The sequence below is a fragment of the Gambusia affinis genome, linkage group LG23 (assembly GCF_019740435.1).
Source record: "Gambusia affinis linkage group LG23, SWU_Gaff_1.0, whole genome shotgun sequence".
In the NCBI taxonomy this organism is placed as follows: Eukaryota; Metazoa; Chordata; class Actinopteri; order Cyprinodontiformes; family Poeciliidae; genus Gambusia; species Gambusia affinis.
The window spans coordinates 5,483,758-5,501,848 of NC_057890.1; the positions used below are offsets into that span (position 1 = coordinate 5,483,758).

The following is an 18,091-nucleotide window of genomic DNA, read 5'->3' on the forward strand; positions in this document are numbered from 1 at the left end:
CCTGTTTTATCAGGGACCTCTTTTGAGGTCCAGTGTGTGCACATTGATTTCTGCGAGAAGAACACGGAGTTCTGATGATGCTCTATAATTGGACTTTTTCCAGCACGCTGTTCTCGGTTGCTGTTTCTGGGGAAACTGAGGTAAAAAGTACAGAGCTACCGAAGCTGCTAATTAAAAATATGCACTTGCATACAAATACTTGATACAAATATAGATTTTTTTTTCTTCTTCTTCTTCTTTGCAATCAAAACTGAACACTTCTTATTTTGTTGGCACTTGCTTAGCATCCTTCATTTGTAACCCAGCGTGCTGGTAACAGATTCTGATGGTGCTAAACGCCCTTTTTTGTACATTAATGTTCGAATCTAAACTTTAATGTTAATAAAAAAGTATTCAGTCAGTGGAATTTTAATGCTGCTACATTGTGGAACTAATCATCATTAAGTTTGGTGAATCAAATTGCAATTAAATGCAAACAGTGTAATTGTGCTCAACTGTATATACAGATTTAAAATTTGATTCTGATTGGATTCATCAGTTTTTAGACAATTTTCACAGAAATGGACTAAAGTATTCAGTTCTGTGAAATAAAAATGAAGTGTGTATAATCGTAGGGAATGAAAATTTTATGGAATCTAAGTTCATCTTAACCATCTTGAAGTTAAATGTTTTCAGCTAGACTAATTGGAAAGTGTAATACAATGTAATAACACAGAAATGCACTAAAATGTTAGTTTTTTAATGTGACCTTATTGATTTAAATGTAATTTTATCTAGGATGATTTCTAACAGATTAGCATCGCAGCAGCTAATTCTCCCCCCTTCACTGGATGAGAAGGAGAATACATTCAACTTGAAATGTGTATAAATAATGTAGAACCTTTTTAAATGATTAAACTTACATGCCATGTATTGGATAAGCAGTTTATGCTGACACAGGAATGCAGTGGCGGCCACAACGGATGCTAGCTAAGAACAGTCATATGCTAACGAGCATCAATGGACTTCCATTTTACTAATCTTTCATTTCGGACAACACCTAGTTTTTTTTTGTGGTTTTTTTTTGGAACATTGTATAAAGTTGGCTCCTAAAGGCAGAGGGGTGTCTGCACAATTTCTTCTAATCAAACATGTGAAGCTCTAGGCTTGTGAGTTCGTTTTAATATCTGTTATTAATCGTCTGCCAACATGTTGCTTATGGAACTCATTTTCCATAATGCGCCGCAACAGTGAGTCAAAATGAAATTGCACAAGCTTGTGAGAGAGTGAGATGCACCATGGAAACTTCTGGCACTTTCTGCGTCACGGTGACCTCTGATATGTCGAGCTTAATAAGGTTAGTAAGCTGGAAATTGAAGGAAAATCTCCCATCAAGTACCATTGTATGCTGATGGTACTTGATGTAAAACTATTCATGGAGAAGTGAATTATTTTACCCTCTACTCTGGAGAACAGACTTCAACTCCTCGTCGTTTGTAATTTGTCTAAGCGTGTTGTCAGACAATCTTTGTTTTTGATTACTGACAGAAACACTGGCTCATTGCATCGACTCAAAACACTAAATGAGCTTCATCAGGAGTAATTTGCTCTCATCAAGAAATTGCCTTTGTTTTAATTTGAGCGTATTTGAGCTCCTCCTCACGCTCAATCACAATTTATGATGCTGAATTATTAAAACAAAGGAGGGGCTTAAAACTTAAGCTTAAAATTGTACACAACTTTTTTTGGACTTTTCCAGCTTCTCCAAATTTATCATGAGCAGAGGCATAGGACTTGCTATAATTGTAACCGATTATCCCGTAGTGTGTTTGTGTTGTATTGTCTTGGCCACTTTATTGCTGCAGCGCGTTAACGCAGCCTGTTGAAAGTGACAGGTAGCCAATCAGAAAGTGTGGATTCTCCTCCTGCTTTCTGAGGGGAAATTACAGAGAGGAATCCTAAACAGCTGACACGGCGCAACCTGAAGTCCAGCGGACATTGGAGATGATATGTGGAAACAACATTAATGTTTATAAAACATTTCGCACAAAGAATATAGAAATGACGAGGGGAGGAGTTGGAGCGAAATCGCTACGTTGATGAACCCGGTAACTTTTCAGCTGTTCTTCGTTAACGTGACATAAATCGGTTCTAATGATTTTCATTCAGTCAGGACGTTACGCTGACAATAGAGCCACATGCGTTGCAGATAGATTGTAGTAAAGAATTGATTAATGCCTGGTTTTAAAATGAGTTCACTGGACTTGTAGTTGGAGGTAGTATCTCGGGATCTTGTTCACGAATGAGGGAAGAAGGGAGCGGGAGATCGACAGGCGGATTGGCGCAGCGCCTGCCGTCAAGCGGGCGCTGTACCGGTCCGTCGTGGTGAAGAGAGAGCTGAGCCAAAAAGCAAAGCTCTTGATTTACCGGTCGATCTACGTTCCCACACTCATCTATGGTCATGAGCTTTGGGTCATGACCGAAAGAACAAGATCGCGGATACAAGCGACCGAAATGGGTTTTCTCCGTAGGGTGGCTGGGCTCTCCCTTAGAGATAGGGTGAGAAGCTCAGTCATCTGGGAGGGACTCAGAGTAGAGCCGCTGCTCCTTCACGTCGAGAGGGGCCAGTTGAGTTGTGGCTCGGGCATCTGGTCAGGATGCCTCTTGGACGCCTCTCTGGTGAGGTGTTCCGGGCACGTCCCACCGGGAGGAGACCCCGGGGAAGACCCAGGACACGCTGGAGGGACTATGTCTCTCTGCTGGCCTGGGAACAACTTGGGATTCCTCTGGAGGAGCTGGAAGAAGATGGATGGATGGATGGACTTGTAGCCATTATTTTGTGCTCATTGTTGGACACCACATGGCACGATCGAACCCGTTATACCTACGATGTTTTGTCTGCTAGTTTGTGGTCTCAGGTTTTGAAAATGGGCCGACAATCGACCGACAACTCTAAGATCATGTGGTGTGCTCTGGTCATTACACTAAGGATATGAGGAATGGAGGATCAGTGGAGAGCAGCGGAGTTGAGCCTTTTTTCATTCAGTGTCATCAACAGAAAGAGAAAAAGGCCGGAAGAGACAATAAAGGTGATAATTAAAATAACGTTGATAGTTTTAATTTATCCTACGATTAATTGATTTATTGTTTATCGCAACAGGCCTACATGAGCATCTTGACTGCTTCTTTTTTTTTTTTTTTTTTTTTTTTGTATATATATTTATTGTTTTCAACAAATTAACAAAACTGCAGGACAGTTATCAAAATACAAAGATATGCGGAACATCGATCAGACTGCGATTACTAATTGGCGTCGGTTGACGCTGGCATTGAGATCTTCTACATTGTCATCATTAGTGAATGAATCCAAACAAGATTGCAGTTACAGATAAATTCCAGAATACAGCTGCCCAACTATAATTTATGTAACCAGAAAAACAACAAAAACAGTGATACCCTGACCCAACCCACCCCAAGTTATCAAGGATAGAAGATAGAACAGCAAAAAGATAGATGGGGGAAACAGAAAGAAAGAAAAAAAAATAAATAAATAAAAAAAAATAAAAAGGGAAGGTTAATTTGTACAACCAAAACAAGTATGATAACTAAATAAAATATTCAGCTCCTCCGCATACTGCTGGAAATGAGTGCATAAGGGTGTATTAAGTCCCTTGTGTACCAACCGAGAGGCTTTCTGACAGGCAGGGAGGCAGCAGAGCCACATAGCAGACGTCAGTCCATCACTACACGTGTCCAGTGGCACCACTCAAAAGTTCAAGGAATGGCCCCCACGTCCCAACATATCTGCGTACATCATTATTGAGAGTGTAGCGTATTTTTTCAAGATGTAAACAAGAAGCCATGTTGTTCAGCCAGCATTTAAAGGAGGGAGGTGAGGCAGACTTCCACTCTGTAAGAATGACACGTTTAGCCACGACCATCCCAAAGGCCAGAGCCTCTCGAACAGGCAGGGGCAGAGCAGAGCAGGAGTCAGAAACACCAAACAGAGCAATGAGACAGTCCGGAGGTATCTGATGTTTGTACGCCGTTTGGTAAAGATTAAATATGTCAGACCAAAAGGTTGTTAAATAATGGCAGTGCCAGAATTGATGTCCAAGGGTAGCCTTAGGGTGTCCACATCGGTCACATGAACTTGGATGACTAGGGAATATTTTATTCAACCTTGCTTTAGAGTAGTGCAGGCGATGCACCACTTTAAACTGGATTAGTTGCAATCTGGCATTAATAGAGCAGTTTTTTATTCCCAACAGCACACGATCCCAAAGCGCAGTGGAAATAGTAACTCCCAAATCATTTGACCAGGCATCTCTGATATGAGTAGATGATGTTGGCATAGAGAAAACATTTACAAACAGTGAGATTAGACATCTGGAAGTGGGAGGTTTTATAAGAAGATCATAAAAAATATGCTGCGCTGAAAGCTGATTTGTGCTCAAAGCAAGTTGGTTTGCGAAACTCCTGGCCTGCAAATAACGAAAAAAATCATTTGGGGACAAATTGAATTTAGACTGTAACTGAGGGTATGATGAAATCTGTTTATTGATAAAAAGATCCTTGAGAGAGGAGAGACCTCTGGCCGACCAGAGTTTGAAGGCAGGATCTGAGAGGCCTGGCTTAAAGCAGGGGTTATTACACAAAGGGGCATAAATGGACAGATCTGGGAGTTTCAAGACCCTCTTTATTTGTGTCAAAATCTTAACTGAGTTCCTAAGTATGAAGTCAGACATGAGCCTCTTGAGGGGGATATCTGGTTTAGAGAATAATATTGCAGGTAATGAGGCAGAAGTTTGTAGTAACAAGTTATAAGATTCAATCTGAGGCCAGCCAGGGAGAGAAACGGAAGGAGTACCTGCCCCGGCAGAGCCTGACGTCCAGAATGTCCAAGCCCTCGCATTGCAGGCCCAATAATAGTGCCGAAATATCGGAAGGCCAAAGCCACCCTCACCTCTAGCTTTCTGTAAATGCGCTTTAGAGATTCGGGAAGGTTTGTATGCCCAAATGAATGGCATAATAATTGAATCCAATGTATTAAAAAAGGAAGAAGGAATAAAAATTGGGATATTTTGGAAGAGATAAATAAACTTAGGAAGGACAACCATTTTGATAATATTAATTCGACCAATTAATGAGAGTGGGAGTAGCCGCCAACTGTCGATCCATTTTCTTAGCTTAGAGAGTAACTCTAAATAATTTAATTGGAAAAGTAGCTTGGAGTTTACAGGAATTTTGATACCGAGATACATAAAGTGGTCATGGGAGATTTTTAATGGTAAACTATTTAGGAAACCAGAGTCAAGTCCATCAGACAGAGGGACAAAGGCAGACTTAATCCAGTTGATTGTGAAACCAGAGAGCTGTCCAAAGCTCTGCAGCATCTCAAGAAGCGGTGGAAGAGAGGCACTAGCATCAAGCAATGTCAAGACTACATCATCTGCATATAAACCTATGACGTGCTCTGATGTACCGCATGTGATACCTGTGATAAGTTGATTAGACCTGATGGCAACAGCCAAGGGTTCCAAAGCCAAAGCAAAAAGCATGGGAGACAAGCAGCAGCCCTGCCTAGTACCACGTTTCAGTAGAAAGGCGGGTGATCTATCTCTATTGGTCAACACCTGAGACCTGGGATGAGCGTAAAGCATTTCTATCAGAGACAGAAAACCTGTGCCAAAGCCAAATCTTCTGAGAACAGCGAACATGTATCCCCACTCCACCTGATCAAAAGCCTGCTGAGCATCCAAAGATATGATTGCTGAGTTGGGGAAAGCATGAGAGTACATAATGTTAAGTAGTCTTCTTGTGTTGGAGAAAGAGAATCTTTCTGGAATGAATCCAGATTGATCTGGATGTACCAGACCACTGATGTGTGAAGACAATCGGTTGGCTAAGACCTTAGCAATAATTTTCTGATCAGAGTTAAGCAGGCTCAAGGGGCGATATGATGCCACATTGGTAGGGTCTTTGTCTTTTTTGAGTAAAAGACAAATATTAGCATCATATAAAGACTCAGGAAAATGGCCAACCTCCACGGAAGACCTGACCATACGCAGTAAGAGTGGTGACACTATATCAATATGAGACTTGTAAAACTCAATACCAAAGCCGTCAGGGCCGCATGCCTTTCCACTAGGAAAAGAGCGGATTGCAGTCCTTATCTCCTCAAGAGTCACCTCTCCATCTAGTTCCAGCCTGGCAGCATCTGCAAGAGTTGGAATGTCCAGTGGCTGAAGAAAGCGTGTAATATCCTCTGTAGATGCAGTTGTATTGGAGGCATAAAGTTTATTGTAGTATTGAAAGAAAGTTTTGTTTATTAGCTTATGATCTGTCAGAAGCTGGCCTGATGGAGAAAGTATCTTATTAATGGCTCGCTCAGCCTGCATCCCCTTCAACTGCCTAGATAGTATTTTATCTGCTTTGTCCCCCAGTTCAAAATATTTCTGACGGAGCCTCTGAATATCATCCATAACCCGCTCACCCAAAATACAGTTATATTCATACTTTAGGTTCACAATAGAGGTAAATATGTGGTCAGAATTGGAGCTATGGAATGCATCTTCCAGTGTGGTTAGTTGCTTCTCAATTTCAGCTAGACGATTACGTCTGAGCTTGTTAACATTGGATTGGTATGATATAATATCACCTCTTATGACAACCTTGAAAGATTCCCATAGAGTAGAATCAGAGACAGCGCCATTATCATTGTAAAAATCTGAGATCTTATTAGAGACAAATTTGCAAAAGGAGCTGTCCAAGTTTAAGGAGGGATTAAGTTTCCAATTGTATTGTGCTCTTTGAGTATCAAAGTTAAATTCAACAGACAACGGTGCATGATCAGAGATGAGAATAGGGTGGTAGGTGGATTTGAAAACACGGGGTAATAAGTTTGAATCAACCAGAAAATAATCAATTCTTGTTGAGGATTTGTCGAAGAAAAAAAGGAGTATTGGCTCTCTATGGGATGTAGATGCCGCCAGACATCGACCAGATCCAAAGATGTTGCTAATTTGGTTATAACCGATGTGGACTGCAATGGTGGGGCAGGTTTAGGAGAAGACCTGTCTAGGACAGGGTCGAGGTAGCAATTAAAATCACCCCCAACAATGATCCTATATTCGCTGTGTTCCGCTACAAGATTAAATACTCTTTTGTAGAAGTCTGGACAGTCAAAGTTAGGTGCATAGATGTTAAGAAGGGCCAGAGGGACAGAATTAATGAAGCCAGTAATAAGAACATATCTCCCGCCTGAATCAGTCACCTGTGACTTAAATATGAAAGGTACAGATTTACGGATGAGAATGGCCACTCCTCTCGCCCTGGAGGTGAAGTTGGATTGATACACCCGCGACACCCATGAAGTCCTCAAACGTCTCTGCTCTGCAGGTGAGATATGTGTCTCCTGTAAGAACACAACATCAGCCGACAGATCCTTTAAGTGAGAAAAAACCTTGCCCCTCTTGAGTGCCCTACCCATACCTCTGCAGTTCCAGGTAATGAAGGTAATAGGATTCATAGCTGGCATGGAAGGAGCACAATCAAAGAACATTCAGAACGATGGACAAAAAGGTGTTGTCTGAGCTGAATAAAGGGGGGGAGGAAGGAAAGGAAGAAAGAAAGGAAAAAAAGAGAAGAAAAAAAAGGCACCCACCCACCCCTCCCTGCCCCATATTCTAAAACCAAATGACCAAATACCGCCCTCGAACCACCCTCCTCCCACTCCCACACTGCAGTGAAAAAACAAACAGTGCTTCCCTTTGAGCTAAGGGAGGCTGCTGGGAACTGACCAGAGCAGCACACCACGAGAACTTCCATAACCACTCCTAGATAGGGAGCAAAAACCCCGGGAATCTCCAAAAAACAAAGAACAGTACAAATAACACACCTGGACAATTATAAGTTTCAGAATCAGGTATATAACGACCACAAGGGGATGTACAAACCAGAGAATATTCAAGCTAAAAAGAAGTTAAGGAAAGGAATAAATAAAGAAATGTCTATCCAGAATGACCGCTGAGAATATAACATGTAACTGATATACGATTAGGAAAAGAAAAACAAAAACACAACCAACCATATTGTGCTTCAAAGTACAGAATTTTTTAATGTCCGAACTAGTAAAACCAACGAGCCTATTTTGAGACATCTGCTGCGGCAGAGATGGAAGCAGTGAAATGTTCAGCCTCTGCCGGTGAGAGAAAAGTCTTAACAATGTTGTTGTGTACAACCTGCAGCTTGGCTGGATAGCGTAGTGAGCACTTAGCGCCCGCCTCGGTTAGCTTCTTCCTCACGTTGTTGAAGGCCGTCCGTTGCGCCACAACTTCAGCTGTGTAGTCAGGAAAGATGGACACACGGGCTCCGTTGTACATCAGGGGTGAATGCAGACGGCTGAGTCGCAGAATGTTAGCCACGTCCCTATCGTTGTGGATCTTTGCGATGATAGCACGTGGTCGCTCCTCGGGTGATGGTTTCGGCCTAAGACTACGGTGGGCGCGATCAATCTTGATGGGTTTGGCAAAATTATCCTTCCCGAGTACCTCCGGTAACAGCCGTGAAATAAAGTCAGTAGGACGACCTTGTTCTACACCTTCCTTGATGCCAAGCACCCTTATATTGCATCTGCGGGACCGACCTTCCAAATCACTTAGCTTCACTCTCAACAGGGCGTTAGCTTCCCGGAGTTGATCACAGGAGGCTTCGAGGGCTGAGATGCGGCCATCAGCAGACGACATGGCTTCATCAATGGTGTTGACTCGGCTCTCTAACTTCCGTTGTTGATTTTGCACGGCAGAGAGAGAAGATTCAATAGCGTTGAAACGACCCTCCATTGTCTTCTTAAGGTCATCAATATGATCGAAAAGTTTAGCAACTTGCACCCCCTGGGCTGTGATAGCACCTAGGATAGCTTCGTTGCTAGCTCCGGAACTCAACTGAGCTGTCTCCTTCTGTGCGCCGTCCTTCTTCCCCATTTTGGAACAAGAGTAAAAAAAAAGTATACCCAATCTCTAAAAATAAAACAATATTGAATAGAGGGCCAGGTGTGTTATGTTAAAAGCGAGGTTTAAGGAGATGACACGGAGCCTCACAAAAAAGCGCCTACTCCATTGCAGCGCTCTAGCGCCCCCCATCTTGACTGCTTCTTTAATGTTCCTCTTGCTTTCTATTAATTTGGTGACATCTGACGGCAATATAAGGAGACTTTACGTTAAGGAAGGAAGCACTTTTATTTTTATTTGTAAAATAAACTACTTGTCATTTTCATTTCTTTTCACAATTGTATAAGTTCATCAATGGCATGAAATCCAACAACCAATTTCAAATACATTGAACTTTGAGGTGTTTAAAAAAAATAGTTAAAATTACATTAGTCCCCTTCAACAAACATCTTAAACTACCTTAAGTAAGAGAGTTAAATATATGAAATGTGTTTTTAGGATGCATGCTTGCTTTTTAATTAAATTTTTTTTTTTTTTTTATCCAGGCCGTTTTTTCTTTGGAGTTGAAGATGTCCCCCAGCATTAATGCTCTTTATATGTGGCCAGAGAATTAAAGCGGTTTTTCAAAAATGTTGCCCTCAATGTTTAGCCTCAATTGTATTTAAAATTCTGATTTTGATATCTCATTGCTTTCAACTTATTTTCTTTTGTTCCAAGTTAGCTGTCTGCTACTATTAACTACTTTTACTTCTCCAAAATCTCTTCTAATCGTCCTGTGTGTGACAGTCTTATAATTATGCATCATGACAGGAAGGCAAAGTACAAAAAAGTAAAATATCAAAGCTGGAAACATTTGCATTGCATTTTCCACGTCACGTACTGCTGATGAGAGAGAGAGAGAGAGAGAGAGAAAAAATGAGATTAAATGAGTTTATTAAATTCAAGTTTGATTTGTGCAGAATCAAAAGAAACCGAGGCAACAGCTGCTGCAGTTGTCATTTCACAGACATCGTGTCTGTTAGACTTGTGCAGACGCTCACCTGCAGCCAGAGTCACTGGGGAGGCTCTTTAACAATTTTAATAAGGGCTAATTATAACTAATTACATTGTTCAATCAAAATCCAGTAGGGCTTGAGGTGTGTGTGCGTGTGAGAGAGAGAGAGAGCAACAAAAGACAGGACACACTGGGTAAAGTGTCTTGCTGAACTCTGCTGCCAACACATGACAGCCACCACTTTAGTGAAACCATCACGGTTTGAGGGGTTGTACACAAAAATGTAAAACGCAAAGGGATCACATTTATTTCAAACATAAATTCTACTGATTTCTATATTACTATAATATGTAAAGAGTTCAAATCTGTGACATTATTTTGTGTTTTAAATTTACTGTCAAATAGTCAGGCTATCTGCTCAGGGAGCCATTGACATTGTTGCTCAAATATTGTTACAAAAGACCCAAAAAGTACATGAATTAATCTTAATGCAACTCTATGCAGACGCTCTGTCTGCACTGGAGAAAGTGTCGAAATGTCTCCATCTGTAACTAAGCTGATAATTATAGGAACACCTTTGACAGTTAGTGTTTAAAGAGCAGCAAACTTTATTAGCATATGTTTAAACATATTTTTAAAAAGCTACAACCTTTCTACAAAAGTGGAAAAGTTAGTTGTATTGCGTCAATGTATGTTGTTGACGCAAGACAATACTTTCTACTTTTTACGATCCTCATCCCAATATGCACACACTGTGCTAAACGGACACATCAAAAGCAACATTCACATGTCGAAAACGTGACAGGATTTGATCTTTCACCAAATGTGCCACATTTCTTCACTTTAGACTCTTAAACTGCCTTTTTAATGACGACATACTTGTTTCATGGTCTCAGATTTTCCGTTGCTGTGACTTTTTGACCATGTGAGTTTATTTTTGTTGTTGATTGCAGGCGAATATAAAAGTAAGGTCTTCATCCATATCTTTGCTTTGCACCAAAAAAAAAAAAGCTAAAAGGTAAAAACAGGTGTAAGTCCATCACAGCAGCAGTCGCATAAGACGCCACCTGACTCTGAAACGCTGCCAGAAGCGACTCCACCAGCAAGGAAGTGCAAGTGCCCTGCTGTGTCAGCCACTTCAAACACTTGGCAGGCCACCCATGTAATTTTACATCAGTGCAGACAGACCGTTTGGAAACCATTGCAGGAGACCGTCTAATGTTTCTGTAGAGACTTAGCAACAGGCGACTAATCTGTCTCTGATTGCAGTGTTTGTCATTTCACACAACTTTTTGGTGCCACTAAGTTGTACCTTCTGCTGCAGAACATTTCCTGTCAGCCATGGTTCAGCTTCTACTCTCCAGCGTCACATTTTATACGTATATTTTTGACAACTTAGGATTCAAAGTAACTTCCTACATTCTGCTAAATGTATTCAACAGAGAAAGCAATTACGTCAGGATTAGATCACTTTATTCTGGTGTCATAACAATTTCACAAGTCAACTAGTCCAAAGAGTTATCAGAAGTTATCAGATAGCGACAATTAATGGTAAATATAAATTGTTGGATTGCACAGTTGAGAGGTTGGGAATGTCAGCAACTCAACCACTAAGTGATATGTATGATTCCAGAGCTGAATGGACACGGAGGTCCAGAGTATCACAAACTTTCTGCACAGTCATTGCTACATGATGATGATGATACAAATGAGCTCAAAAACCATCAGTAAGCTTCATGTAATAATAAATTTGAGCTAGAAGCATCTTTCAGAGCGCTCCAGAACGCTGTACAACAAAAATTAGAGTTGTACACATTAGCAATTGCAAAGGAATATGTGATCGCAGTGAGTAAGCAATCTTTTACAAATAGTGCAGCGTTTGGATTTGAACGAAGGTAAAGAATTGATATCGCGACGCTTCAGAGGTAAAGAATTCCAGAGTTTGGGAAGAAATGGCGAAATGAAGAGAGAAGGAAGATGTAAGGTGGGTTTCTATTGGCAAGCAGACACGTCTAAACCTTACAGCACCCAGTTTACCACAAAGCGTTGATCTAAAGTAGTGGAGAAATGTTCTCTGGAGCAATCCTTCATGCCTGGAGGAATCTGGGTTTGGACGTTGTCAGGAGAACATCACTTGTCTGCCTGGTTTGTGTCGAGTGTAAAGTTTGGCAGAAGGGATTCTGGTGTGGGACACTTTTCCAAAGTAGGACTTGGCCCCCTGGTTACTAATTATTGCAGCTTCACCACAGAGTCAGAGACAAAACTCTGGTGAGCTATTGAAAGTAAAGCGGGTGACGGCTTGAGAAACAAGGACTCAAGGAAAGGCTGATCGCTGTGAATGGAAGCTTGATTATAAGCATTTGTAAAAAAAAATAAAAAAACAAGGACAAAGGACGCCTGCTTCTGCTCTGACACGGATTTTGTGTCAGGTGTCTTTTTGTGGGAGAGATTTATGATTACGAGCTGGGGGGGCGATGTGTGTGAGCGGCTGCGCTTGTGTGTCGTGGCACGACCAAGAATAGATGGATCTTCATGCTATTGTAACAACAACCGATCACTCATTCAGATACTCTGCCTTGGTCAGGAATATAATGAGGATGACATGCATGCATGTTACTCCGGAGCCCAGACGCGGCCCAAACTTAATTAGCCGTCTCTTGCTAGATGCTGATTGCAGAACCATGTGTCTTGATTAGAGTGTACGCAGCACTTCCTCACACACATGCAGCACACACACACACACACACACGCACACACACACACACACAGAAGAGCATAGACGTATCCCTGAAGCACTCCTCAACTTTGGAGTGTTTTATAAACTGAACAGAGGAAAGCAATTTCCTTGAAAGCATCTCAGCATTCATATGCAAAATTTACTTTTCTTACATTAAAAGGAATCCCCCTCCCACTCACTAAAGAAACATTACTCTCAAAAATAGAGCTGTGTTTTGTTTTACATACAGGTATACACACAATTGAAGAAATTTGGGCAATTTTTTCATTTTTCGGAAATAAAGTTATTTGTCGACAGGAAATGCCAAAGAATTATCTTGTTTTGATCGCGTCTACTTGTTTAGCGTAGCTTCTCATTTTTTTCTGTATGTTTTCTATTTATATCTATTCAATTTTGGTATTTTTAAGAATAACATTAAATATCTACATGCTCATGTTTCACAAGTTCACACACACGCACACACACACACACACTCCTGTTTATTTCAGTTTGTGCATTACTTTCCTTTTCTTTCCTGAAGGGTTTGCTCGCCAACGTCTCTGCTCATAAATGTAAACAAGGCAAAACAGCGAGATTCATTATTCGTCTCAGAGCTGAACAATCTTTCTGCTTCCTGCCCACATGTCATTTGGAGGCGGATCTGTCAGCCAGAATAATGACCTCAGCTATCTCTGATATGGAGGAGGAATGGCGAGGATTTGGGGAAGATATAACTAGCGGAGGAATCCCATTTCATGACCCGTCAATGGGGTTCCTGGCTCGGCTGGGTTGTCATCGAGACACAGATTGTGGGGGATTGTGTTGTTTTTTTTTCCCCCTTTGCATGCCATTGTGGGGAGTCTACATTAAAATATGTCTAATTTAGACATATGATGTATTAATCCTCTTGGTTGAATCACCAACATAGCCCTGATTTAAACCGCCTTGAAAATCCAGTGAAAGGAAAACATTTCTGGGTTTCTGAAAAACACCTGAATAGAGGACAAACCCTAATGAACACCAGTTAGGACCTACCGCTGGACATCAACCCTAAACAAACAGTCAGACAGACAGTGGGATGGTTTAGAAGAAGGCATAGTCAATGTTTTTGAATGGTCCAGTACAAGTTCAGAACAAAATCCAGTTGGGAATGTGTGACAAAAGACGCTTGCCATCCAAACTGACAGTTTTACAAAGCATGGCGGGAAGAAAGAGCAAGTCTCCAGAGCTGTTAGACATACAAACACCAGGGTTTACCCCAATCTATTATAAGCCTGGCGGGCCACCAGGCTTTACTTGTGCCCCCACCAGGCATAGGCATTGCTTATTTATAATTTTTTTTTTTAATGTTTGTATTTTTAAGACCTTATAGTTGGTGTTCAAGCATCAATCTTTTGATAACACAATTATCAAGAGATATTTTAAAATTTCCTGTGAACTTTAGACATTTTTTAACTCAAAAACCCGACAGGCTGCTGGACGAATGACTGCCCTAATGCCCAACCACCGGGCTTAGCAGGTTTTCTGGGGGAAACCTTGCTTACACGTCACACTTTACACATTTCCATTTCACAAAGTTGAGCTAATTGGCTCTGTCACTTAAAATCCCAATTAAATCCATTGAATCTTCTGGTTGAAAGCATGTGTTGCTCCACCTTGCAGCTTCCCTAGAAATTATCCAACTTCTCAGTCAGATGAATCAAAAATTGGAAAACATTTGCTTCTTTTCCAGAACCACCTAATTGAAACCCAACATGCCAATTCTAAAATCTGCAGTGATTGGCTGTTGATTTGTTCACCCTGGAAGGCAGCTAGCATGTTATTCCCACATGCTAGCTCCTGCTGTTATTTCTTCCCAGTAAGAGACCAGTTTGCTTTAATCCTCTGCTTATGTCTTGTTCAGCTGTCTGAGGACGGATCCATTCGCAGGCTAGGTCTCTTTTTTTCAGAATCACTGACTAGATGGGTTTTAATAATGACTTAGAAACATTTGAGACCTTTTGGATCAATCCATGTTTATGTTTAATATATATAGAAAATGAGTGGGAGGCAATCTCTGATTCTTTTTAATGTTCTGACAATTTTACAAACTGATTATATGAGCCAGTCGTGTAGAAAGCTGATGGGTTTTAGTTCAGACCAACGCTCGGTGCTCATGCAGGAATCTCACTGCCACTTTTAAAGTCACATCTAGGTGTCAGCTTTGAACCAGGTGCATCCGTAATTGCAGTCCGCCATCTGGATGTGGAAATAATTTAACAGATGGGATTAATAATCCATGCACACGCTTTTGCTAAACTGCATGAAGCACAGCAGGACATTTTGGGTCTTTTAAGATTAAAAGTCTCCTAAAACATTTGGATTACAAAGGGTATGTTTCATAGAAGGTGATGTTTGTATTTGTCCTGTAGTGGGTTTTGCCCATTTCATCAAACTAGTGCTATGAATCAGTGGGACTCAAGAATAGAAAGAAATCAAACATTGTTGATGTGTGAAAATGTTTTTTTTGTTTTGTTTTTGTTTTGTTTTTTTTGCTGCCATTCTTTCTAGGATTTTTTCCCGTCTCCAGCCTGTGTATCCTTCCTTCACTTTAACACATGTGATGCATATGAATGACATGACCTGAGCTCCCTGGAAATAATAGAGCACTCCATCCTCCTTGCAATTCACTGGCTCCAGGATCTTATTTCATTCCTGGCAATTCTGCCATTTTGAAAGCGTGTTCCTCCCAGCTCGTTGCGCTGCGCTAAAAGGAGATTTTGAATTGCATTGACGCAGAGGTCTCCGACCCCAATTCTGGGCTTTTTAAATGACTCCCTCAGTCAATTTCTGCCAGATGGGTCTCTCATGGCAGATCTCATCACAGTCAGATTGGAAGTTTACTCAGAATATGTCGGGCTGCTTTTGCCTCCCACGTGTGCAAATCGTTCTTAACTTCTCGTCATTTACTGATTTGATTGTTATAGAATTACTTCACAGTCCACTTTGAGTGTTTATTGAAAATATGGCTCGACTTTCGACAAAGTTGTCACTTTCAATGGCTGCTCTATTTGAAACAGTATTTGAACATTTCTTTTTAATCTGCCATAAAACTCTCTTTATGGACAACAGTTTAAGTTCTACCTGTGAAAATATTCCATTGTTTATCCTCATTCCCAAGCCACAGTGAGTAGGGACCCTGTTTATTTTGCATATTGTGAGTACGTGGCTGGTCGTTGAAGTTATCTTCCAATTTAAGATTGCCATTTCACACTAGGTAAAGGGATATTCCACTGTTTTTTAAGAAGTCTGTACTTTGCTTGATTAGCTCTAGTTTAAAATCTAATATACCTGGGCTAGATTATTCTGTGCTGAACAGAGACTCTCTTAAATGGAGTTTGAGATTTATGAAGCCTTTACTTAAAAAAAACAACCCCATAAATAATAATAATAACTATAATAAATAAATACAATAAAAACAGAAAAATAACATTTCCTATGTTTCTAAGACCGAAGGACAACCTTAAATTAAATCAACTATAAATTAAATCATGGTGTTTCAGCCTGTTTTTCTTATTCTAAATAAATATTTTCATAATTTAAGGACAAAAATTCCTAATAAAATTCTCAAATCTGGGGCGGTCCATAAATATTTTGTTGAAAGCGCTTAAATGGGGAGAACAAATGAACCCATTTCTGGTTTAAGCGCCCCCAGCATCATTGTAAGTTTTGTTGTCAACAGCCTTTAATAGTCTGGTATTTTGCTTTCTAAAGCATAATATGATGGCCTTTATTTATACCTGTTTGGGAACAATTTTAGACATGGTAGTAATAACATCCATGTAATAATCCTCTTTCTGGTCCCACCTGTAAAACACAGATTCTGATCCTGAAGCCCCGAATGACGGCAAACACAAACTGTGAAGCAGCTGCAAGCTTTTTATTTCAATAACGCTGAAGGAAGATGGGAAACGACAAAGTAAAAAGAAGAAAGTAATATTCTTTGAGGATATTTTCAGAGGGGTAAATAATCTCGGTCTCACTGTGGTTGCTTAGGATGAGGAATTGCTGGCAATATTGGAAAGATAGATTTTAACCAACTGGGTTTACATGATATCGACTCTTCAGCTAAATTGTCTTGGATTGATATGAACTGAATTGAAGCATCCACCTGCCAACTTCATTTTTTAGTTTTTATTTTTTGCTTATTGGTTTGTGCATCAATCAAATGTTGCAATATTTGTGTTTCGGCACAGATTACTACTGACGGGAACAACATACCTGGGAAAATGTATCACATTTCAAGTCAGTAACCCCTATTTAGACAAGCAAGAGTAAAATCAATGACAACAGATAAAAACATACGATACGTCATTTTCCCAAGTGAAACATTTTCTAAAGTAGATAAGTTTGCAGCCTGTGTACATGCAGGCAGGCGAATGCTGGGGCTTCCATGCACACATGGAAGATCCCATCCTACTGTGAGAAGGTTGGCACCCAGCCTGGGACCTCCTGCTGGATATCTGCAGATCCGTCCTCGTTGTCATCAAACAAACTCGATGTTCCCTTCGACTGCTCCTCCAGTGTACACACTGGGCAGACTGCGGAGATCGAAACTCCTCTCAGGAATTACGAGATGACTGCCAGTCATTGTCGTCTCTGCCTGTAGCGGTTAAGGGGCGAGTTATACAGCAGGACGAAGGGCGCAGGTCGCGTAAACATCAAGTCAAGGTCTGAGTCTGTCTGCAATTGTGACCTCTTGACCCTTAATCATGTTTTCTGTGTGTGCGTCTGCAGGGGCATTCAAGGGAAGAAATGCGGGACCATTATCGTGAAAGCCGAGGAGTTGAACAACTGCAGGGTGAGTAACTGGGTTCTTGGAGCTCTTTGCCTTTAGGTTTTCTGTTTTTAAGATCTGCTTCCACGCACGTTTTAGTTTGTTCACATTGAAATAATGGAGGCCTTTCCCAAATGAGTAGATTAGTCGTCGTTCCACTTGTATCTTTGTACGGTTAAGTATTAATGTCATTTCGTCATGTTGCGTCTTGTTCTCAAAATCAGACGTGGACTTTATTTTCTGCAACCCAATTGAACAAACATGTACATGAACCCACCATCCCTACAGCACAATCTACAAAAGCACTTTCATAATTAGTTAGTCCTAAATAAAGAGCCTTTTCTAATTTTACACAGTTCATCGCCGAGGGGCTTTGTTCCAACAAATCAACCAAAAACAAACATCCTCACGCTTGGTGTTAAGTTTGTCTGAAATGACAATAAATTGACTCTATTTATTCAAATGCAAAACAACAAGAGGAAAACACTGTTCGAATCAATAAATAATAAGATTTCTTCTAAGGGATTACATCTAAAATGTGTTGATCCTCCGCCTGTATTTCCCTGGTGCTATTTATTTTTCATTTGTCATTGTTGCTGTCCCACTTTCTTTACTCGGCACGCCCTTAATTACTT

General features: G+C 40.7%; 1 protein-coding gene across 6 annotated transcripts in view; it reads left to right on the forward strand.

Moving 5' to 3' along the window:
- The window catches only part of LOC122826402 (copine-8), an 82,979-nt gene that overhangs the window by 39,557 nt on the left and 25,331 nt on the right, over positions 1 to 18,091 (forward strand). For 5 of the 6 annotated variants that reach the window (XM_044108208.1, XM_044108207.1, XM_044108210.1 and 2 more), the window contains one exon: positions 17,417 to 17,480. In XM_044108208.1, coding sequence (XP_043964143.1) covers positions 17,417 to 17,480 — 64 coding nt within the window. Of the gene's footprint in view, positions 1 to 9,475; positions 9,535 to 17,416; positions 17,481 to 18,091 lie in introns of those variants that run through there. The other variant, XM_044108211.1, reaches the window with a different exon arrangement.